General features: G+C 39.1%; 1 protein-coding gene across 1 annotated transcript; it reads left to right on the top strand.

Annotated features, from left to right (window-relative positions):
- The first annotated feature begins 52 nt into the window (after positions 1 to 52).
- On the top strand, positions 53 to 24,902 carry Dbf4 (DBF4 zinc finger). The gene is made up of 12 exons (XM_032907028.1): positions 53 to 283; positions 1,342 to 1,514; positions 9,083 to 9,262; positions 11,013 to 11,063; positions 12,475 to 12,544; positions 12,740 to 12,816; positions 15,074 to 15,110; positions 16,008 to 16,053; positions 16,907 to 17,035; positions 17,487 to 17,598; positions 22,092 to 22,216; positions 23,744 to 24,902. The coding sequence occupies exons 1-12, from the start codon at positions 238 to 240 to the stop codon at positions 24,696 to 24,698; spliced, it is 2,001 nt and encodes a 666-aa protein (XP_032762919.1). The 5' UTR covers positions 53 to 237; the 3' UTR covers positions 24,699 to 24,902.
- The last annotated feature ends 480 nt before the right edge of the window (positions 24,903 to 25,382 follow it).

Here is a 25,382-nt window from a genome sequence, read left to right as displayed (position 1 = left end):
GCGTCTGGCGCCGCGGTCGCGTGACGCGTTTTCAAATCTTTAACCGCCGCAGCTCCCACGTCGGAGCTACAACCTCTTCCTGCTCCGAGCCTCCGCGCCGGAACCGGCCCTGAAACTCGGCCAGCGGACGCCGCCCGGCGCCGAGGCCAGGGCCGGTGGGCCCTTGGAGCTTTGTGTTCGGGGCAGTCTCATGCGGCCCCCGGTGCGGACCCAGCATGTAGGTGCTTGGTGGCTGCCATGAACCTCGAGACCATGAGGATCCACAGCAAAGCACCTCTCCCTGGTATGGAGCCCCTCCCCCGCCGCGGTCCCTTTAATGGTTTCCTACCCTGCCGGTTCCACGGTAGATTCTAGAGAGTCTTCCTGCCCGACTTCTTGTGCTTTTGCATTTCTCTGGGTTCTCGGCGCCCGGAAGGCGTTCGGTGTTGGTCTCCATGAGGGGCCGACGCTGCCCGGGCCCCTCGTGCTCTCCCCGCCTCAGCAGCGAGCGATCCGGCATTCCCGGGGCTGCAAGCTTCAGACAATGAGCAGGGTCTCCGATGGCCACACCGCCCCACGGAGGAGGCACCCACTGCCATTTGTGACTGTTAGTTCCCGTCACTCATTAGGGAGGCGGAGGTGTGTGTGTGTGTTTCAACCTCATAGACAAAAGCAAATTTCAATCTCAATATTTCATATAAAAATAAAAATCCATTATAAGGAAAATTCCTAAGAGATACACATGTGTGTCTATTAACTAAGTACTAAAGTGCAGGTTGTGTTCGAAAAGTTTAGAGAAGTTGTTTGATACTCATCTGCTTTTAAAATAAAGACAAGGACATGAATGGACCTAAGTTCCTCATATGTAAACAAAGTGCATGAACTCCATCCTTTAGTTCTTTTAAGTACTAGTCCAACTATGAAACTAAAATATGAGCATTCGATAATTAGGTTGTTTATTTATTCTAGATAAGCGTGTGCGGGTACCTAGGTAAATAAGCTTTTAATATTTGAAACACCTGGGTTGAGTCTTCACAGACCTGCTAATACCAATATGAAGTTTACATCGGGAGAGAGTAAGTTTTCAAGAATGTCTTTATAGAGTTCCTTGCCTTTATACATGGAACAGGAGTAAGAAATAGTCGGCTGATTCAGCTCTTGTTCTCCAGTACAGAATTTGTAGAAACCAGAGTGCAGTTTGCCTTCATCCTAAGTGGTAAAGTTCGGGAAAACATTTAAATTCTAATGGCTTAATTTGTTATGACTAATAATGTCTCTTTTCTGTAATAAAGCTGTTGAATATTGTTAAGCAGTTAAATTGTGTCTGCATAAAACATGGCCTGATTCTTTTTTTAATCGCAGGTGGCATCCAAGACAAAAATGAAAAGAATAGACCATCTTTGAAATCCCTGAAAGCTGATAATAGACTGGAAAAATCCAAATATAAGCCGCTTTGGGGGAAAATATTTTACCTTGACTTGCCTTCTATCACCGTATGTGAAAAACTCCAAAAAGACATAAAGGAACTTGGAGGGGTGAGTGAGAACTGCACAGCCAGCAAAAGTCGAGAAAAGTAATACTAGCGTTCTGTAAGGTGAACTCACTAAGGAATTTCATTTTGGAAATTATAGCCATTTTGCCACCATGATGAGCTATTGGTTATTAGTGAGTCATTTGGGGACTGGGAGTAATTCCCTGGCCTAGCACCTAGTGACATGTGCAAGACTTTCTGTGTTCAAGCCCCTACATCAGAGAATAAAGAAAACATTTTTTAAGCCATCTGTAGCCTGATAAAATGTTCAAGTTTCTGTGATTAATGGTTTGGTATGAATGAGACTTCTATGTCCTAGCGAACTGCCTTTCTTTCAAAATAGCAGGGGCTACTTGACTGATTGCTGAGGGGAGTAGTTATGTGTTAAAATAATTCCATATATTATATACATAATATATACATACATATATACATAAATATTATATGTGTGTATCAATCATTACATATATGACATACAATTTACTAGTATACACATAATGGGTATACTGTGTGTGTGTGTGTGTGTGTGTGTGTGTGTGTGTGTGTGTGTGTGTGTGTGTGTGTGATGTACAAGGAGAGAAAGTACTGAGTCAATAGATGACTGCCATGGAGGAACAATTTTACAGTAATAGTTAAACTGTATTACTTGTTTTCTCCCTTACTTATATGATTAGAAAACTTAGGCAAATCTCTGTAAAGACTTCTTAGGTATAATGTTAATATTACCTAAAATCTAGCAAATGTGGTTATTATGATTTTTACTGCTTTCAAAGGTTTCTGCTGGACTAAAAGTTAGCATGTTTTTGAACATTTTGTTCCCAGACTGGAAATTCACAATATATTGAAATCTAAATATTCACAAGAATATTTCACAGATTTCTTAGAGTTACTTATTAATGTGATATTTTACTTAACCTGCCCTTGAAATTTGTCTCCTTTCTTTGGGTAGCAGTTGATAGAATTTCACTTTGAATATGAAAAGCATGTGGATTTCATTCTTTTCTTTGTCAGTTGCATTCATATACAAATTGTATTCAATCAGTTACCCCTGTTACCCAGCCCATTCTTGCCCACTCTCTTCCCTGTCTCCTCTCCCTGAGCAGCCTTCTTTCCTAGTATTTTGTTGACAAACTGCCCTGTGTTTATGGTAGCATTTATCATAACGACCAGTTCGCAGTTCGCTAGGTCATGGTTGGCAGACCTGCCAGGGCGACTGTATTGCCTGTCAAGGATATGTTAATGTACTCGGGACCCTAGATAGGAGTAAAGACCCCTCTGTTTTAGAAATGAAGTGCTACTTGTTAGTCTTCTAACATGATATACTACCAGTATTTTAATATTGATGGCTATGGAACAGTTGATAACTTTCTCAAATACATTGACCAATCTCAGCTGTCTGTGCCCTCTCTAGCACAGTAAGTCAAGCACTCTGGGTCTCACGTGTGCCAAGCCTATGCCTTAGCACTGAGCTACACGCCCAACACCCTGCTCATTCGCTACCACTGAACTTTACACTCCACTTCCACATTCTCCACGCTACAATACAACTAGAGAGCGATAGCTTTAGATCCTGTTATAGCTCAGGCCCATCACCTATAAAAGGGAGCTCTGACTCAACGGGCAGTGTCGGTGTGGGGACAGGGATAACTCTACCACCCCTTTCTTTCTGCTCCGTCCACACAACAGTTCCTAAGATACTTTCAAGAAACATATTTTCAGTTACTTCTATCATAGATAGTTGTTAAGGAACATTTTGATTTTATATATGGCTTCAAGTATCTTGATGGACATATTAAAAGCATACATTTTATAATAATGTGGCAGGGGAGTTACCATGATCACAAAAGTGGTTTTTTTTTTTTCTAAGATGAGCTCTCCAGATGTTCTGATCTCTATGATTTCTGAAAACTCTGCTGCATAATTTGTGTTATCGCATCTGCACTTTTCCCTTAGGAAAAGCAAAGTGCTTAGGCCAGTGCGGTAGCTTGCAGGGAAGGGAAGGCCTGTGCTGCCAATCCCGTGCAAAAGAGAGCTGACTTCCACAGTGCACCACCTTTCTTACTGGAAAAAAGTACCTAGTTCTGGTCTTTGCTGTATAATTCAGTGATGTCAATTTAGTCCCTAGATCTGGTTTCTCTTAACACATTTAAAGAAGCCCAGTTTTATCAATTCCTCCAATGTTTAGTTTTCTTTAAACCTTCTATCCTTTTTTATTTGCTTTTGCTTTGGATCACCCCAATGGTGTCATTGCTTAATTGACCACAGATAATTTGTTTTCTGTGACTCTTAATTAAACCTTGCTAAAAATTTGCAAGGACATTTGTGATAATTCAACTATTAGCTATATAGCAGTCAGTTTTGACAATAGTGAGCCTTTTGTGCTGTTAAGGGAAATAGCTAAATCAAAGCCACTGAAGGACAAAGCCAGGCTTGCAGGTGCATGCTTGGAATCAGAGGGCTTGGGAGGTCAAAGCTTGAGGTCATGAATTCAAGTTCATGCTGGCTTGGGCTACTTAGTAAGGCCTTATTTAAAGAGAAAGAATGAAGGGCAAGCCCGTTTCCTATCAGTTTAGACTAGAATAAAAACAATTGGGGAAAGAAAATATAAGGATGGTGTTTACTGCTCTAGTTGGTGGCCTGAACCTGGGAGAGCTGGACCTAAAGGTGAGGTGTACTAAAGTCTCATACAAAAGCCAACTTTATTCAGAGTATCAGGCAGAGTATCTAAGGCTTAAGAAACACGAGTAAGGTTTTCAATCACAAGGACCAGCTGCACATGCCAAAATCATGCTTTTCCATAGAGGCATGTGAATAACCACAGCTAAAGTAAAGTCACTCCTATCCACTACACCTGCAAGAGGCAAAAACATACATTTCAAGAACAAGAACAGCCCTGGGAGAGCTTTAATAGAAATGTGTAGAGATTTCTATTAGGACACAGATGGACAAGCTTACCTTCCATCGTGAATCGGTACGGTTAATATTTGAGCTGAGTATCGGAGGAATTTCAGGAATGTATTTAGTAAACTATACACACTTTTTAGGAAGAACACACTTAAAATATATGCCTTTATAGGTGTGCTTGTGTAATTAATGCTACAGACTCCCTGCAAGTGAAACAGATGTGGGGGTGGCAGGAGTCACTTGTGTTAGAACCAGGTGGTAAAAGGCGCCTTCTTCATTGTGCAGGGTAATGGCGTAGACTTGGGCTCCGGGAGCTGGAGGCTTTTAGTTGAAACAGCGTCTAGTTTTATACCTCAGGCTGGTACCCCAGGCTGGCCTGGAGCCTCATAATCGTTCTGCCTCCATTTCCCCAGTTCTGAAGTAACAGACCTGAGCCACACCCAACAGAAGTGGTTTTCTGGTTTGGTTTCCTTTTGGTTTTGTGGAGGTGTTATTTTGAGATACAGTAAATTAGGGTTTCTCTGTGTATTGCACTGTGCCCAAAACTACCAGGGAGGGGTTTTGTTGTTTAAGTTTGTATGTTTGTTGTATAAAGACATTTTGGGTGCCCAAGGAAGACAGGAGGGCATCAGACCCTCTGGAGCTGGAGTTATAGACGGTTGCGAGCTGTCATGCACATGCTGTGAACCGAATCCACGGTCTTCTCCAAAGAGCAGCGCGTGCTCTATCTGCTCAGCCGCCTCAGCACTCCCACCCTTCTTTTTCAATTTTACACTAAGGAGTTTTAACTCAGTTTATAGGAAATTAAAACTGGGAGAAATGTATGATATTATAGTTGTATACCATTCAGGCCAGTGAGTGAGAGCTCAGAAATAAACTATTTTATATACAGTTAGTTGTCTGCTTGTTTTGTTTTTTAGTGATAAGATGATTCTGCCAGACAGTTTCAGGAGACCTGAATATCTGCATGCCAAAGATTTGAATTTGGAAATTCACCTTGCATCACATATAAAAAATTAACTCAAAATGGAGCCAAAATATAAATGTAAGAGGCTTCCGATAATTAGAAAATATTGAAAGTATTTATAACACTGACTTTGCAGTGATTTTAATGGTACCAAAATTACATCTAATCATTGGCAGCAAATTCAAAGGATTCATAAGTTCAACTTAGTTAAAATTAACAACTCACTCTCTCCCAGGACATTAACAAGAAATCACTAAGTGGTAGAGAACATTTCCAAATCATTCATGTTCCCTCAGTTAACACAGTGCTTACTGGGCCTACATGAAGCTCCAGGTTCAGTCCCAACCATTGTAAAAAACAGTGTCACAGAGCAGTATTCCAGGATTCAGGGGTAAAGGCAGGCAACTCCAAAGGTCATCCTTAGGTCAAGGCCAACCTAGACTTGCTTCCAAAGAAAAAGTGTATATCCTATGTCTAATATAGTGTATTATATTATTATATATAATTAGATATTATAAGTGTATAAGTTTAATAAGTGTGCAAAATATACAAAATATGGGAGACCTACATTTCACCAGGAAGATAATCCAGTGTGTAAAGGGGGCTGTAGAGATGCTCAGCAGTTCATTCAGGACCTGGGTTCAGTTCCAGCACCCATGTGGTAGCTCTAGACCATCTGTAGCTCTAGGGCATCTGACACCCTTCTCTGGCCTCAGCAGGCACCAGGCACACAACAGATACATACAGACACTCATACGGAAAAATAATAATGGGTGAAGGGCTAGTCATTTAGCCCTACAGCATTCTGATCATCAGCTAGATGAATATCTAAATCTTAGGCTGCCTATCAGGCACTGACAAAGAACCTTCCAGTTTACTTGTCGCAGGTTCTGGGAGTGGAAAATGAGGCAGCAGCTGTGCAGAGAGTATGGGCAGTTTCGAGAAAAGGTTTCCAGCAATTGATGTATGTGAAAGAATTGAAAGTAGGGTAGCAAAGAGATAGTGAACATCTGCACGCTGATGAAGACAGAGCAGGCTGGTGAGCAGCCTTCCTCCATGTGCTTCAGTTCCTGCAAGCTCCTCCCTGGATTCCCCTACATCAGTGGTTTTCAGCCTGTGGGGTCTCCACCCCTTTTGAGGTGTTAGTTTATTTGTCTTACTATTTTACTATGTTCTTATGTCTATCTATCACCCTAATCCATTCCAACCCCTCAACACTAGGTAGAAGAGGAAAACGGTTAGAGTGGTAAGGGCACATTTCCTGTGGGCTACTTCCTGAAGATTAGGATCATTGAGCTCCTAGGGACAAATCCAGTCTTCATTATCAGAATACCTAGCAGTCCAGCAGATAAGCAGTTGCAAAGGCAGTGAACCAGCAGCATCGAGGGAACCGCAAAGGACCGCCCAGGGTTCTCACATTTATATCCTCTAAAGAGTCCCCAGAATTAGACTATGTAACTGGCAAAAATCACATCCGCTAGAACAAGAGACAAATCCTAGTTAATGGCTGTGGCCAAGCCGAAGCAGCCTGCATCCCACACCTGGAAATGTAGCTGAAACAAACCCTTTCCTCACGTTGGATTTAGTCGGGGTTTTCGCACAGCAACAGAAAGCAAATACGACAAGGAGGTGCTGCTCCATGGTCAGAGGTTCTAGACTGGATGGAAGTGAGAATGTTGGCGTGGCACTAACACTTCTCTCTGCTTCCTGACTGCAATACGCCATGCTCTGTCTCTTCGTGCTCCTAATCTGCCACAGTGGATTGACTGTATTCCCTCAATTCTTGAACCAGAATAAACCCGTGACAGCCTGTGAGAAACGTAATTAATGCAGTGGCCGATCACCCTGTCTTAGATCTCTTTCTTTTGCATTGCTAGAGCAGGAGCACTGGGCTGGATCCTACCTTTATGACCTCATTTAACTTTGAAAGAGTCTGTCTCCAAAGACCATAGAGCGTGCTATGATCCTTTAATACAATTGCTCATGTTGTGGTGACCCCAAGCATAGCATTTTTTTTGTTGCTACTTCATAACTGTTTTTGCTACTGTTACGAATCATAGTGTAAATACTGATAAGCAGGATATCTAATATGTGACAGACCTCCCCCCAAAATGGGTTGTGACCCACAAGTTGAGAACCCCTGCCATGGAGAGCACATTTTCACCTTTTTTTTAAAATTATTTTTATTTTATTTTTTTATTTTAAGTGTAGGAATCTTTTTGCCTACCTATAGCTATATACCACATTCATACGGTGCCTGAAATGGTCAAAAGAGGGCATTAGATCACCTGGAAATGACAGTTGCGAGCCTCCATGTGGGTGCTGGGAACTGATCCCTGGTGTTCTGGAAAAGCAGCCAGTATTCCTACCTGTTGAGTCATCCCTCTAGCCCATTTTCACCTTATTATACCACACATTTGAGATAATTTAGTTGAATGTATGTATGTATGTATGTATGTATGTATATGTGAACTAGCATATATATATTATATATGTATGGAATTGCTGGAGACTATGAAGTTTAAGGCAGTATTTTATATATAAATTATCATTTACATCCTTTTAAACCTTTATGCTAAAATACCTGTGTCTTGCAATAAATAAATATGGATACTTTATTAGCTGGTCAATGAAAATGATTGTTGCCTAAAAGGGAAAAGGAAACAATTTGCATTTCACTAAATGTTGCTCCTGTCAACAGCTAATTCTCAGTCAATGGTAGCTTAAATTAACTTATCACAAACTTTGCTTCATTTTGTTTTTAGCTTATTTTTATGTAGTTTCATGTAGTTTTATGTAGTGTGAATGAATGTGCTTGGAACATATATGATGTGTGCTCTCACATGGAAATCAGAGGCAGGAGTTGGTTTTGTCCTCCTGCCATGTGGGTCAAGGTGCTCGAACTCAGATAATCAGGTTGGCAACAAGGACTGCCAGCCCATCAAGGCGTCTTGCTGCCCCTTCTTACTGCCTTTCACATTGCGAATCCTGAAGGGATTGGAGCTTTGCAAGTCTTCTTACTGATTGTTAGTTACTTCTGCTTGGTTCTCAGTGTTCTGTGTCAGTTGTGTTTATGTGGTATGCGTTTTGACAGTATGTTCAATTCCCTACCCCTGGGTGATGAGTGATCTTTAATAACATTGACTTTGTTATGGGTGTTACTACAAAACATGCTGAAGATTTTATGCTTTTGAGAGTAAAGGTTCTGATCCTCTGCTATGTTTAAGCTTTAGGAAATGTTAAAACTTAATGATTTAAACTGAAGTGCCAGGTAGTAGCTAATTCATTACATCTAAGTAAAATGTAAAATTCAATGGCCTGTTTGTACTAGCTATATTTCAGATGCTTACTGTCCATTTGTACACAGCATAGTGCAGGGGAAGAAGAGTTGGTCTCTGGAGAAGAAGGCTTCGTTGAGGTGATTCCAGCAAGTCACTTCCGTTTTCATCTCCAATATATGTAGATAAGTAGCAGGAGAGTGCATGGACTACATTAATTAGAATAAAGTACTTAAGAATAGTATCTAGCATGTGATATTATTGTTAATGAAACTCCCATTTTACTTCCTCAGAACTATGGGCTCAAAAATGCAGCATGAAAAGCGCCAATTTGTAAGATATTAGATTACATGAAATTGGGATTTGTTCACAGTGTCTTTAAAGAACTTTGGAATTTTTTATAAATACTTTGTTTTCTTCTAGCGAGTTGAAGAATTTCTCAGCAAAGATATCAGTTATCTTGTTTCAAATAAAAAGGAAGCAAAGTATGCACAAACGTTGGGTCGAGTTTCTCCTGTACCAAGTCCAGAATCTGCATATACTGCGGAAACCACCTCTCCTCATCCCAGCCATGATGGAAGTTCCTTTAAGTCTCAAGACAGAGTAAGTGTGTCAGGTGCTTTGAGGCCTCACGGCTTTCTTTTTGTTTTAAGACAAGGTCTCACAATGTAGCCCTCTCAGACTGGTCTCGGACTCTCCCTATGTAGTCCAAACAGACCTCACAATTCTCATTCCTCCTGCCTTAGTGTCTCCCAGGTCCTGGGGTTACAAATGCTTTCCCTCACCCCTGACTCTGGGCTTTCGGTAGCAGGGTTACAATGCATAGATGGAATGGTTATACAATGCATAGATGGAATGGTTATACAATGCATAGATGGAATGGTTATACAATGCATAGATGGAATGGTTATAATGCCAAAGATCTGTGGCTGTCTCGCCTAATTTTGCTGTCATTTTGAAAGGTGATTATTTTTCCTTAATAACACAGTAGTCAAGTTGTCCCCTGATTCTTAAAGCATGCACTTACAATTTAGACAGGTTGCTTTTGATTTTTAGAATAATTTACAGCAAAAGTAAATAGCCAGCCATTCTTTTGAAGAAAAAATAGAAACTTTTAAAACTTTCAAAGTAGATAAACCAACCATCTACAGTGTACTGACTGACTGTGCACAACCTTGAAGTTAGGCATATTTTTACATATCCAGAGGTTGGTGGGGGGAAAAAAATCAAAATAGTATTTTGTGACAAGGAGAAAATATTTGTGTAAATATTGTATAAATGTTAGAGCTGCTTGCATGCTTTAGGTGGAATTTAGTCTTTGTGACAAATATTATGTGGTCTACAAGGCCTGCAGTGGTATACATTTGTCCCATTGCATAAAAATAAGTTATGATCCATGCTTAAAATTTTTCTTGCAGTACATTTCTTTCAAATTGGAAGACAAAAGGAAGGGCAAACTGATATAAATACTTAGAAAAGACAGTAAGAGATAAAACGCTTAATGTACCTAAGTTGTTATACTAATATAGTTAAATTGGCATTTGAAGCAGAGCCACATGAAAAGCAGTTGAAATGCACAGGAAACATGATTTGCAAAGGCAGTCCGTGAGGAAAGGCGGACACTGGGTCAGGCTTGTGCTGTTCAGTGAGAATGACTACAACTGCTTCATAGCCTTCCAACCACTGTTTGTGCTGCCTTACTTTAAAGGTGAAATAATTTATAAAAGCTGTGTATAACATTTATTTTTCTTAAATCTTCATTTAATATAAAGCTAAGCCAGGCCTGTTGGCCCAGCTCCTTAGGAATGTGAGGCAAGAGGATTACAAGTTCAGGGTAGTTAGAACAACTTAGTGAGACCAAATCTAAAGTTAAGGTTTGAGAAGCATTGGGGATACAGCTCAGTTGTAGAATGCTGCTAGAATGCACCACCAAAAAGGAAAAAGAATCAAATCTGCTGTTAACCTGAAAAGTGTAGATTTTTTTCCTTTTTCCTGAGACAGATTCTCATGTAATTCAGGCTGGCCACAAATTTGCTATATAGCTTGACTTTAAAGTGTCAGTGCCTGTTAGCTATTTTCATTTACTAAAGAATTGGTCCTCTTGAGTCTCATTCAGTTTCTGCTTTTCTTTTTGCTTGGTATGTTTGTTGATGTTCTCTGCCCTGGAAAAAAAAGCGGGAAAAAAATTTCACTTGTCGTGCCAAGAGAATAATGAAGCCACTTTTCACTGTAAATTTACTGTGTTCATAGCCGTTGGAACGATATAAACAACACTCACCTACTTTCAGGGATTTCTCTCTTCTAACCTTCTCTCTGATGATGTGCTGTAATTGTTTCCTTGGTCTTCTTGCAGGTGTGTTTGAGCCGAGGAAAGCTGTTAGCTGAGAAAGCTGTCAAGGATCATGTGAGTAGGACTTTGGAATTCACAGCGTGTGGGCGTCAGCTGGAGCTCAGCTGGGACAGTGCTGGTCTAGCACGGGAGATCCTTAGCTCTTCATAAGCCAGGCATAGCAGCATACACCTGTCCTAACAACTCCAGGGAGCGAGAGGACTAGAAGTTCAAGGACAGCCTCAGATACATAAGGGATTCAGCGCCAGCCAGAGCTAGAAACATCCAGGGACATGGAAGAAGTAAAAACACGTGATGCATATTTTGCTTCTTTAGTGTCTTATTTTCTGAGACAGATTCTCATGTAATTTAGGCTCGCCTCAAATTTGCTATATAGCTTGACTTCCAAGTGCTGGCATTATTGATATATGCTGTCATATATAATAGGTGTACTGCTATATTTTATTAAAAATTTAATTGTGGGCTAGCTAGGAGACTCAGTGGGTAAAGCTGCTTGCTGCCAAAACTAGTGACCTTAGGTTGATACCTAGGACCCAGATGGCGGAAGAGAAAAACTGACTTGCAGATTGTCTTCTCATGTCCAAGTGTGCACTCTGTGTGTGCACTGGTATACATACACACAAGCAAACATACATGTAGAGTAAGTAAATGTAATAAATACTCATGGGACTGGTAATAAAGTTGGCAAAATGCTTGTCATGAAAGCAATAGAACTTAAATTTGGACGCCCAAAAGCCACATCCCCTGATCCTAGCACTAGTGTTTTGGGAGGGCGCGGGTAAGACCCGTGGGTCCCTGAAGGTAGTTGGCCAGTCAGCCTAGCTGAGTCAGTGACTTTCAGTTTCAGCTAGTGACTCTATCTTAAAATTTTGAAGTGGGGAGATTGAAAGACATTTGGCATTGACCTCAGGCCTCTGCGTCACATAGACATGTATACACCACATACACAAAATTTTTAATTTAAAGTTGAAGATATTCTGGAGATACTCTAGAATATATAATTTTTAATGAAAAAAGCTCAAGTTACAGCATATCTCATTCTGTCAGAAATAGAAACTTATTTTTCCTGGAGGAACACCCCCATCTTGTGGTCATGCTAAACATTACTGTAAACTTGAAGTTGCCTTGGAATAGACATCTAATTGTTAAGAATATACATTAATTGTTAGGCCAAGCATAACAGGTATGCCTTTATTCCCAACACTTGAAAGGCAGAGACGGGGATTTCTGACTTCCTGGCCAGCCAGGGCTACAAAGCAAGACCTTGTCTCAAACAAAACAGGAATATATTAATTGGAAACGATTTAAGAATGCCAAAATATAAAACACGGTCCTCATTTCTATTGTAATTCATTAGCGACATTTATGCATAATCTCTTCAGTGGCATTAAGATTTAAATAAATTTTAAGATTTTAAAAAGTTTTAAAAATAGTTTTTAGACAAACTTGGTTTTTTGTTTTACAGGATTTTATTCCTGCTAATAGTATATTATCAAACGCCTTATCATGGGGAGTAAAGATTCTTCATATTGATGGTAAGATGGTCTTTTTGACAATATTTGTTGTACATACCTATGTCTGTCCTTTGGGTCTTAGCTTTACATATAAAAATTTTGGTAGTAGGGGAGTTTCTCCAATGGTAAACCCTTAACGTGAGGTTACTGCCACTTAACATCGCAGATTAACTCTAAAGGTAAAATTGCTAACCTTCAGTTCTTCTTTCAATAAAGACATTCGCTACTACATTGAACAGAAGAAGAAAGCTTTGGGTGCACTCAAGAAACCAAATACTTCTGGGAGGGATTCGGTATGTAGTTTGAACTATTCTTAAAGGCGGCAGCCTGGTTTTTGTTTTTGTTGTTTGTGTGTTTGTTTTTAATATCTATGAGTAATTCCCCCATAAGTAAAAAATGGGTTTCTGAATTGTGTGTCATTTGACTTGAAGCTTATATTCATGAAGTAAAAACTGTTTTGGGGGTAAGAGCATAGGTTTCTTTCATCCTTTTTTGTTGCTGCTATATTTTAAGAGATATTTTGTTTATTCTGTAGAAAAACACTAAGATTAGCCTATCCTATAAGAAAATCCAAAGGTGTTTGCTATTGGTTTTATGCAGTGATTGTCCTATTGTTCTCCTATCCTCGGAGCGTACAGTCTTCCCTGTTTTCATCTTCCAGGCCTCTATACAGAGTCACTCTGTCTACACACGAGACTCTTGATTGTACACCCCTGTCTAACTACTGTTCCACCCGTATACTCCATTTCTTACTATTTTGCAGATCTCTGCTCCTATATTTCCCACTCACTTTTAACTGACAAGGTATGGAACTCAGAAGCAGTTAGCATAACCTTTGCTTCCTTTCAAAGCCAGCTGTGATGGTTTTCCTGTGTTGCCCAGTCCTTCCTTGAACTCTTTGCTTCTCCCTGTTCTCTCTTATTTCTCGGACCATTCTTTGTTGGTTTGTTTTTACTGCATAAATTCTTAAACGACTTACATACAAAGAAAAGAAAGTTCTGTACTCTGGCACATAGAAAGAGAAGGAGACAAAGTAGTTAGGAAATTTGGTAATTTCATGTAGCAGAATAAGCAGCTTGCACTTCAGGACTCCAGCAACACCAGGGACTTGTATCTGAGGTAGTGTCCATTGAGATTTTCCCCTCTTCCGGTTAGAAATGGGTATTAGGCATTATCTTTGTATGTACTGGCACCTTTGTCACTTACGTTCTGCTACTGAGTCCACCCAGAAACTTTTGCATTTTGAGTGCCATACCCCTTTGATTCCTGTTCAGTATAAATCTTTTAAGTATCTTTTATGTGGTTAATTTTGACTACACACAAGAAATTGCCAATGTTGTGTAGATTCCTTACCTATTACAATAGTTAGACAAGACTGATTTTGTTTTTGCTGTTGCTGGTTTGGTTTGGTTTGGTTTGGTTTGGTTTTGTTTTTGAGACAAGGTCTTAACCAAGGTAGCTCTAGCTGTCCTGGAACTCACTCTGTGGATCAGGCTGGCCTCAAACTCACAGAGCTCCATCTGCCTCTGCCTTCCGAGTGCTGGGATGAGGGTTGTGCACCACCGTGCCTGGCAGTACTGCTGTGCTGTGTTAACAGCTTTGTTTTTGTCCAGATTGTAAATTCTGTTCTGAATTTATGGCTGCCTGCAGTTTTTAAAGACTTGCAGCGCTGGAGTTGTGGGTTTGTCTTGAGATTTGGGCAGTGATTTAAATCTTAGCTCCACTTCCAAAGCCCTTCCTGTGCCCGCACTTTGGATCTTCTTGCAGCTTGGGCAATGTTGATGCTGAGTTCGGCCCAGCACGTGTGTAGATTAGGGAGCTAGGGATGCCCTTCTCCAGCTTCCTCCTTAATCCTCTACTCACGGATCTCTCCCCGACCTCCTCACGGAGGTGACCGAGGATTTCCCGTACTGCCCACACTACTGCCCGAACTACATTTTGGAGGGCACACACAGGACAACTGGAAGAAAAAAAAATACAGAGATTTCTCTGGGCTACTGGAGCCTCTTTCCTTATTTCTCTAGTGAAAAAGATGAAGTCAGTGTAATTTTTAAGCTATTCACTGTGACATCTTTATTACTTTAGGTCCTAAATGTGATACACCTGACACTAAAATCTGCTTCCTCCTTAAGATTTTGCTATACCTGTGTAGTGGCTCACTGGGTGCTAGTGAGAGTTTAGTTGTAGTCAGTGCATTGACTCACCTGCAGGTATGCATTTCACATAGGTCTGCACTGTTAATTGTATCCTTTTCATTCTAATTAATGTTGAAGGCTCAGTGATCAGTACCAGTGTCAGCACTCTCCAACAAAGGGTGTAAAATGGGACTGAATTCTGTAGAGATGATCAGTACCTTTAATTCTTGAGTGCCATTCAGCTTTTTGGTTGAATTGATTTTAAGAAGCATGATTTTCACCCTGTACAATAGCCACCCTGCTTTGATAAAGTATTTTTCCTATTCATTTTTTTTCTCTTGAAGGTACTGAACAGTTTTTTTTTCTGTGTTTTTAAACCCAATGTTTTCACTGTATTTGTTTTCTTTCTTTAAAGGGGAAAAAAGCTGGTACTGGAATACAAAAGGCAAGAAGTAAGTATTCCTGATACATTGTTTAATTTTCTTTTATAAATTAGAAAAAAATTAAACATGAAGATTAAAGCTTGGGCCCTTCTAACTCAGTGGTAGAGCACCTACCACAGGTATATGATACCCTAAGTCTAACCTCCAGGATACCCAAATGTATGTATTTAGAAAGCCTTTCTGAGGTAAAGTTCTTTAAACGATTTCTTAGTAATTTGTAGAATATGGACGTTTACTGTTTTAGACAGTCTGGTGACACTTAAGCTATTCTTCCCCATGTTAATAATTTTGTAAAGATGCTTTATTGTAGGTGTGGGAGGAGTTTGTGTACATTATTACAGATGTTCAAACAAGCTAGAAAAGGGTGTTGGGTCCCTAGAGATGAAGTTGTAGCAGTTGTTAGTCTGATGTAGGTGCTAGAAACTGAGTCCTCTACAAGACTGTTCATTCCCTCCATTGCTGAGCTCCATCTCCAGCCCCGAAATTAATATCTTCAAAACTGTTTTTAAAAATGTATTATAGTCCCAGAAGAAACAACTACTCAAATCCATTTACTGGGATGAACATAAAGAATATTTTGAGATAGCTTTTTAGTGTGAAAATATTCACACTGAATATTTTGTTGAGCTGTGCCATTCAGCTCAAGAATCTCATATGGTTGGCACGAAAGCATGGGTCTGCAGTCCCAGCACCGCAGAGACCAAGGCTGGAGTATGGAAACTACTGCCCAGCCTGCCACAGTCCAGATTACAAAATCCAAAACAAATCTCAGCATGTGATATGGAAGATATTTTACCTGAGGCCTACACTTTTCAACTCTCTGGGTGTAAAGGTTTTCTAGATGCTTTAACGGCAATAGACTCTTTACTGACGTGCAACTGTCTAATGGTATTTTCTCTTCTTAAGCAGGGAGACTCAAGAAGCCTTTTTTAAAGGTTGAAGATATGAACCGGTAAGTGTCAGAGTCCAGTGTGTTGGAAACTGAGTTGGGACTATAGAGGAAGTATGAAGGAAAAATACTGCATTATTTGATGTACACAAATTATTCAGAATACTCAGATTCGGTCACTGGTGGTTGCACAGGGTTGGAAGGAAATAGAGGGGTGTGGGGTTTTTACTTTTGCAAGGTATAAGCACCATAAGAACTGTGGTGATGCTTTCACAGCTTAATGTTTGACATGACTAAGCTGTACAGTTTCAAAAAGTATCTAGAGCAGAGCACTGCTTCCCTACCTGTAGTTGACAACTCCCAGTGGATTGAACAACTCTTTCAGAGTTTCCTAAGACCATTGGAAAATATTATTTACAATATGATTCATAACAGTTTCAAAATTAGTTATAAAGTAGCAACAAAATTAGTTTTATGGTTGGGGTCACCACAACATGAACTGTGTTAAAGAATCTCAGCATTAGGAAGGTTGAGAACCACTGCTCTGGAGGCTGGGAAAGTAATTCTAAAACTTTTAATGCTCAACGTGACTATAAACTGTACTAAATAGTTTAGACTATAAACTGTTTTAAACAGTTTCGATGGTAGGTGTTTTGGGGGAGGATCTGGGAGGAGATAAGAGGGGAAAGTGATCAGAATATTGTATGAAAATTTTATTTTCGGTTTTTTAAAAAAGTAATTTTTAAATGTTAAAGGAATAGGCCTACAAATTGGTTCTTTGAAAGGAAGGTTACCCCTACCAAGTCTCTTCTTGTGTATTTCAGATTTGAGGTGGATTAAACAACTTAATTATAAAGCTTTAAAACCTTTGTTTCATCCTAGAGAAGCTCACATATTTGCCTTTTTATTTGTTTAGGACTTACAAGCCATTTTACCTTCAGCTCCCCAGCATGCCTTGTATAAACTACTTCCTTCAGAAGCCTTGCAGTCCGTTTGATATCGATAAGTCATCTAGCATGCAGAAACACGCTCAGCCTAAACTCAAGTAGGTTCAAGCTTGACATTTAGAAAGAATACTATTTAGACTTTCACTGTTATTGTTTGTTTGTTTGTTTGTTTGTTTGCTTGCTTGCTTGCTTGCTTGTTTTTCCTCTCATCATGATTTGGGGTAGTGTATTTTATGCCATGGTGGTGGTTGGTATGTGTTTGTGTTTTCCCTTTGTGTGATCTAATGCCTTTATGCTACATTTAGTCTGAAAAACAGTGCATTATTTAGTCTTTTCAGATGGGAGTGGGGCTCAGATAATTAAATGTTTCTCTTGACCATTTGAAATGTTTTTCAGAATGTTTATTACATTTGTTTTACGTTTCTTGAAATGCAGTTAAAAGTATTTGCTGTTACAAGTGATAGATTCTGCATATGTTAGTTTAAGGCAATAAAGTTCTAAACGTATTCATTAGCAGCTGATTTTGTTACCATGTGTTTCTATCACTAGAATTAATACGGATGGCGATAAATGTGGAACCCCAGCTCAAGTCCAGTTGAAGGAAAAGAGAAAAAAAGGATATTGTGAATGTTGCTTGCAGAAATATGAAGATCTTGAAACTGTAAATGTGATTTTCCATTTGGGATTGGTGTTTCTAAAAATCTGAATACGGTTTTTATCTTTCACTCCCATCTTACTATTGCGATTGTAGTTGGAGTGTGATAGTTATAAATGCACTCGTCATGGAAACAGCTCTGGTTTGTTTATGGGGGGGGGACACAGCGCTGCACCTTCTAGGCAAGTACGTCAGCACTGCTGCAGCTTTAGCCGGAAACACTGGACATTTTAAGAACCCAAGGAGGGAAGTCAACATTGAGAAAATAATTTTTATTCATTTAATAAATATTTGAGTGCTTAGTATATAAATACAATATGAAAAAATAAAATATATGTAGACATTATTAGATCAGTGCCAGGAGACACAAAACAGGTATGGAGGTGTTGCTGTCTGTCTAGACTTGGCAGAGAAATATTTGAGTGATGTTTAGGTAGAAAAGTTAGGTAACCAGGCGTCTTGATACCAACCAGAATGGGCAAGGGTGCCCAGAACTGGTAGGTAAACCAGAGTAGAGGGTGACGGCCTGTCCAAGCGGGGATAGGCGTGCTGGGGCATGGTCAGGGTTTTGAAACACTAAAGATAAGACTGAAGGGGTTTATATGATTTTGGATTAAGAGATGGTAGGTAAATGAAAAGTTTCTATGCTAAAAAAGAAAAGTCTTTTAAGAGCATATTAAATAAAGGAAGTTTTTAAAGATGAGAATTGTCTATTGGATATTGAAAGCTCATTAAAAGAAGAACTTTGGAATTCTGGGGTAGTCTTGTCTGTGTGCCCTAAGAGCTTGGTACATAGCAAATGCTTATTAATCGTAAGTTACTTTTTTAATTTAACTTTTAAATAGGTAGACAGAAGCAGTCGTGCACGACTCAGCCTCTCTACTCTCGATCTCAACAAGCCCAGGCTCGGGTGTTCATTTGTCACTTGAAGTACATCCATACCAGGGGTGATTTGTTTCAGTTACATAATAAAGGAGGAGTACCGTTTAAAATCGCATCGAATCAGAAGCTGAAGCATTTCAAATCTTTCCCCTTAACTTCTAATTGTTTTGAAATTAAAGTTATTGATTGGTTCTGAAATTCACTTGCTTCTGTGAGGACAAATAATGTAAATGTTTTTGTCTTTATCTTTGCAGTCCTAATGTGTTCAGGAAGTGTAAGAACAGTAGGAAAGTTGTCCACTGATTGTCACAAAGTAAATTTGTGAAAGTAGATTTGAGAATGAAATTTAAGATCACGACTTTGAAAGTTTTTTGTTTCTTAATTTATATTGAAGCAGAGTTGGGTAGGTTACTCTTGGGTGTGAGGGCAATGTGGGCTACATAATGATATCTTATCCTGAAAAGTCAACCAACCCACCAACCATTGTTTTATTACCTTGGGTTTCACAAGAATTCATTTCTATCTATGCCAAGAGACTGAGTTAGGAAATATTTTTGAGAACTTAGAAAATGGCTCAGTCAGTTAAGTGGTTATAAAAGAACTAAGATTGGTCTCAGAACCCACATAAAAAAGTGTAGATATGGTGGGGTGCCATATTGCTTATTCCTGGTGCTGGGGCAGACACGGGCAGATGGGCAATTTGCTGGGATGCTGGCCTGTTTTACTTGATTGAATTTCCAGGTAGCCAGCGCCTGAGGAAGGAGTGATAGGCAAGGTTGTCTTTGGTCTATACACACACACACACACACACATACACACACAACACACACACACAACACACACAACACACACAACACACACATGCACAAATAAAATTTTTAAGAACTGTAGGTAAAGCAGACATTGCCTACATTTTCAACCTTGTGTGGCTGACCTACGAAATAACATATATACATTTTCAAGTGTGGTGGGTTATTTTGTTACTTTTAAAGATAAACTTATTTTAAGAAAGAAAACTTGGGCAAATAAATATAAACATCATATACCAAAATGAACTAGACTCTAAGTCTGCACAACTTAATGAAATCCTATACAGTTAAATTGGGCATTTGGGATGGAAATTGTGGAGATTCATACTAAATTTTATGCTTTCAGTATCAGATTCATTTTAGGAAGTTATATAGTAAATATATAGATCTTTCAAATAGATCAATATCAAATATATTTAGTCACTATCTGTGTACTTAGAATGCATCATTTTAAGTTCTCAAAAAGGTCACATAATCTTAGAAAGAAGAAGCCTGCATGTTCTTTCTATATGTGAAGATATAGCCATTGCTATATGTAGGCATGTAAACATGAATAAAGTAAAACAGAAAAAAGAACAAATCTAAAAGTGAGGGCATGAGGAAGAACTGAGTGAAGGTGACGGGCCTGAGCTAGAACAGGATCTAAAGCTATCGCTCTCTAGTTGTACTGTAGCGTGGAGAATGTGGAAGTGGAGTGTAAAGTTCAGTGGTAGCGAATGAGCAGGGTGTTGGGCGTGTAGCTCAGTGCTAAGGCATAGGCTTGGCACACGTGAGACCCCAGAGTGCTTGACTTACTGTGCTAGAGAAGGCTGAGACATTTAGATCAATACTAACTAATAAAAATCTGAGTGGATTTAGAGAGAAACTATATAAATTTAGTGTTTTACTTCATAATTTTTCTTCCCGGAATATAAGTGAACTCAATCTGATCTTTAAAGATGTGATATTTATTTTAGACGTTTTGTTTGGTTTTGTGAGGGTTTCTTTGTGCAGCTCTGGCTCCCTTGGAACTCACTCTGTAGATTAGGCTGGCCTCAAACAGATCCGCCTGCCTCTGCCTCCCCAGTGCTGGGGATTGAGGTGTGTGTGTGCCACCATACCCAGCTCACGGCTCTAACTGTGATATCCTGAACCCATTGACAAAACAATTAGCCTGGAGATCTCACTCATTCAGAAGGAGCTTTGTTTCCTGTGAGTGAGTTTTATACTATAAATTGGTTTAGTTTTTATTTGACAGGATCTCACCATGTACCCTTGGCTGGCCAGGAACTCATTTTGTAGACTGGCAGGCCTCCAATTCACAGAGCTGCCACTGCTTCCCCAATACCAGGCTTAAAGATTTGCTACCATGACCAACTTACTTTCCTCTTAGTCACTCTTAGATTGAAAAACACTCCCTTTCCTCTGCTAACAAGTAGTGGGCTTTTTATATAATTGTGTGAGTGAGTGACATGAGTGGAGTCTAGAGGAAGCCATCAAATTACCAGGAACTGGAGTTGCAGGTGACCGTGCTACCAGATTTGGGCACTGGGAACCAATTTCAGGTCTTGGAAGACCATTACTTGTATCTAACAACTGAGCCAGCTTTCTAGCACTTTAAAACTCTTTTAGACTCTTGTAGTGTTTCAACTTTTGTATATTTAGTTAAAAGACTTCATTTAATTCTGTAAGCCCTACCTTGGTAATTATATACAATAGTAAATGAAAATGTTTTATAAAGTATTAATATGTTACTGAATGTTAAAGATAGTTCTTTTTGTCTATCTTGAATCTTTTTAAAAATAATTTTTAAATTGAAATAAGAATACATCATTTCCCTCTTCCCCACCCACCCCGATTACAGCCTCTTGATGTCTCTCAAACTCAAGGGCTCTTTGTAAACATTGTTCATATATATGTCTGTATGTGTACAAACATACATGTCTCCAAATACACACAGTCTCTTCAGTTCCTAAATGTTTCTTGTATGCATGTTGCCAGGCTGACAACTTTTTATTTGGTCACTAATTGGTGTGCTTCTCCCTGAAGAAGACTCTTTCTCCCACCCTCAGTCTCCCTTAGCTGCCTTTACTTCTTTGTCTTGGGTAGGGACCCCATGAGTTTCTATCTTCCATCTGAGCATGTCTGTGGATGGTGTCCTTATTCAGCTGTGGTTTGGACAACCATCGTTGACACTTAGTGAGTGTGTCCTCTGCCACGTCTAAGATGCAGTCTCACAGCAAGCGGACTTAGTGTTCTTCTGGCTCTTAGAGTCTTTTGATCTGTTCCATGGGGTTTCCCGGGCCTTGGGTGCAGTAGCTGTGTTGTAGATGTCACTCACTGGGGCTGGGCACCACATGATCTCACTTGTCATCTGCGTTGTCAGTCTATGGGGCTTCTTATCTCCAGCTATTCCAAAATGCGGATAAAGATGCACTCATCTGTGGGAATAAGGCAAAGCTCCTCAGTGAGTCTGTGATTTCTGCTGGTTCAGTAACGTGGCTGCAGTCATCCCTGCTGACCTGGCACTCTGTTTATACCGGGTTCTCCTGAAGCCTAAACTGTCCTCCCACCTTTGCCTCCCAAGTGCAGTGGTTGACTCATGAGCCACAGTGCCTTGCTGAGTGTAGTTCTTACTGTGTTTGATGTCAGAGTTTGATACATAGCTCAGATATATAGATATAGATAGATAGACAGACAGACAGACAGACAGATAGATAGAGGTAGGTATAGATATAAGATAATTTATTTTGGTATTTGATTTTTTTTTTTTACTTAATTGGTGTAATTATTGAATGTAATTTTAAGATACTTTTTGTTTTGTTTTAGCACCTTCTGAGTGAGAAACACAGGAACTTTGCACAGAGTAACCAGTATCAAGTTGTTGACGATATTGTATCTAAGTTAATTTTTGATTTTGTGGAATATGAAAGAGACACACCTAAAAAGAAAAGGTAATATTTGCCAGAGTTCTACTTAGATTGTTAAGCTGTTTATGGCACTCAAATATAATATAAAGTTTGACTGCTCTTGGAGTAGAGATTTTTTTTTTCTACTTGACATAAGTAAGGTTTAGAACTACCACCTTCTTCCCTTCTTTTTCCTGACACCAAAGGTGCTTAGTCTCCCTCTGACATGCTTTTGCAAGGGAGCTCACAGTTCTTTCTATTAAGGTGAGTATGGAGTCAATGTTTTAGGTTTTATAAATTGGAAGAGTTCAATGACCTCTGGTCAGCTTTGTTGCTGAACATCGAACATGGCTATTTTGCAGCAAAACATTACGTAAGAAGTAATAGACCAGATAGACCAGCAGGCAATATTGTCAACCTCTGGGGTTAATACAGGTAGCTTACTATTTACTCAATTTAGAAATGTTGATTAGGAATGCTTCTAGGGTATACTGTATATTTGATAATTAGGTTATCTGGTTTTGTCCTAAATCTTAAGGCACAAAGATTAGAGATAAGATAGTGAACCACAGTTTCTAAAAAGTCAGTAGGGGGTGCTCTGTTTAGACCCTGGATCTCTGTAGGACTTCAGTGTATGTTATGGCTAACTTAACTAATGTGGGTCTCCTGTGAGTATTTAAAACTTTGTGAAAGTTTCAGGAAGGACCTGAACATACAGTTTTTCATCTAGTTATTCCATAATCATTTTATCAGTATAATTTTTTACTTGTCAGCCTCCAGTTAGACTACTGTTACATTTTTTGAACACCCATTTGTTGAAAGGCACTCAAGTCCCTTTTTTGGTTTTGCTTTGCTTTTTGGGGATCATACCTAAGGCCTCACTATTGAGGCACAAAGGCAATCTTTTCTATTAAACACAATATATAAGTAAAGGAAACCATTCTGTTTGGAGAGACGGGTGAATTGTATATTGCTCACTGTCTCTTGTGATGTAAAATGCCAAGTGTGATTGGTGATCTGATAACTTGTCACACATTTGCATAATGTAGGATTGTTTAAGAGAGTAGCAGCCCAAGGATTCTAAGATTATACATGAAGATGTTTGGGTCAAATATATGTTTGAAATTGAAGGGTTACTTTGTTACCTTTACATGTGCAAAGATCTAGTTCACTTTGATATGAAATAGTTTAGATATAAATGGAAAATATGTTTCTGCTTTTGGTTTCCAGTAAGTACTTTCTGAAACCAAACATTGAGAGTGTTGGTATTTTTTAAAGATAATAACAAAATCAGGGTCAGATACAAATACTGTCATCTCTCTCATGTTACTTTGTTTTTTCCTAATTAGTTCAAAGTTAATGGTATTGGTTATCTCAGGAAGGGAGAAGAATGAATGGGGAGGTGGTACTGTAGAGTTTTCAGCTGTATGTAGGTGATTTTTGTGTTTTACTTTAAAGATGATCTAAAGTAAGTATTAAGATTTCTGTGTTAGGGTTATCCTATCAGTTTCCTAAATAACTCATATATAGTTTTATTAATTTCTAACTTCTGGGATTTTTTTTCTTTTAAAGAATAAGATACAGTGTTGGATCCCTGTCTTCTGTTTCTGCAAGTGTCCTGAAAAACACTGAACCAAAGGAGAAACTACTGTTGGAGCCCAGTTTCCAGAAAGATGTAGAAGAAAGCAATGGACAACTGCTCGTGCAGAATTTACAATGTGAAGAAACCCAGAAACCTGAAGAAAAGCATGTGTTTGGTTCAGAACCCACAACCTATTCTTCAACTGGATTTAAAGGATGTGTTGGGAAACCAGTGAGCCTGATAAATGCAAGTGAGCCTGACTTGAAGCAGGATTGTGAACAGCTACCTCTGCATGACAATAAACAGGAAGGCATTCGTGTTGGTTCTGAACATAAAATAACTGTAGATAGAAATGATGTAGAACAGAGAGGAGGTGTCACTCCATGTGTGCCACAGTCATGTACTTATTTCAGTACGGAAAGTAATCTATCCCAACCAAAGTTAACTGCAGACATTACACAGTTTTCAGCACAAGATCTGCAAGAAAAGGACCTTCATGTGATTGGTCATGATTCTGACCTGGTGACATTGAATTCATCAAAAGAGCACCTAACAGTGAAGGCTAGAACTCCACCCTGTAGTCCTCAGGAACCTCATGAGGGTGACAATGAGAATATGGAGAATTTGCCTTGTGGTAAAATCCAGCGGAAAGTGAGAATGTTATTAGGGCAAAAGAAAGCAAATATGGAACCTGGTGCTGAATTGGATAAAAACAGAACTGAATATCTTCCTGCACATGGAGACAGAACTTGTGGGTCACCAGTACAGTCTCTGTTGGACCTTTTTCAGACAAGCGGGGAGAAATCAGAATTTTTGGGTTTTACAAGCTACACTGAAAACAGTGGAATCTGTGATGTTTTAGATATTTGGGAGGAAGACAATTCAAGTAGCCTGTTGTCAACATTTTTTTCTTCCCCTTCAACTTCTGCATTTGTTGGATTTTAGTATTTAATGTGATTTTCAGAAGTGACAGCTATATTCCTGGAGTTTTTATAAATACGTATATAATTAGGAGTTGGGGAGGGTTGTTTTTGTCAACTTTGTTTATGGAACCGTCTGTAAATATTAATTAAGACGATGTTTGTCATTTTTTACAGGATCGTGTAGCTGTTACAAATTATACAATAAATTTTTGTGACTTATTTTATATTCCTGAGAGTTACAATGAATATCATTTGCTTTATTACTGAAAATGATTTCAGGTGATACTTGATACCTATCAAGAACTGCATTATAATTTATATACTGTTAACTTGCCTATTAGCATTAATTTCTATGATCAACATTTTAGGGCTTAAAAACAAATTTCAGGTAGAAAGGGAGAAAAAGAATGTACTAATTGGTATATTTGGATTCTGTAAGTTACTAGAAACATTGACTCTAGGCATAGACCCAGCTGGATTCTGTCAGGATCCTTACCCTGCAAACAAGTTATTGCAGGGCTCAAAACAATCCCAAAAACCATAAGGGGAATTTAATTAATTGAGTTAATTGAGAATAATTTCTTTAAAAATTGCATTTTGTCTGGTACTAGATGATAAAAGATGTAGTGAATTGTTGGAATTGTTTTGAAATGCATGGTAGGAACGACATGATCTATCACTTGACTATTAAACAGAATTTTAAATT

The sequence above is a fragment of the Rattus rattus genome, chromosome 6, assembly GCF_011064425.1.
Source record: "Rattus rattus isolate New Zealand chromosome 6, Rrattus_CSIRO_v1, whole genome shotgun sequence".
Lineage (NCBI taxonomy): Eukaryota > Metazoa > Chordata > Mammalia > Rodentia > Muridae > Rattus > Rattus rattus.
The sequence above is the reverse complement of the archived record's forward strand: the minus strand, read 5'-3'. Positions and strand labels throughout refer to the sequence as shown.

Excerpts from the sequence above, each read along its gene's own strand:
- Dbf4 (XM_032907028.1), top strand. The coding sequence starts at position 238 with ATGAACCTCGAGACCATGAGGATCCACAGCAAAGCACCTCTCCCTG. Across the intron at positions 12,817-15,073 it reads ATACTTCTGGGAGGGATTCG|GGGAAAAAAGCTGGTACTGG; the intron begins GTATGTAGTTTG and ends CTTTCTTTAAAG. Across the intron at positions 17,036-17,486 it reads CACGCTCAGCCTAAACTCAA|AATTAATACGGATGGCGATA; the intron begins GTAGGTTCAAGC and ends TTCTATCACTAG.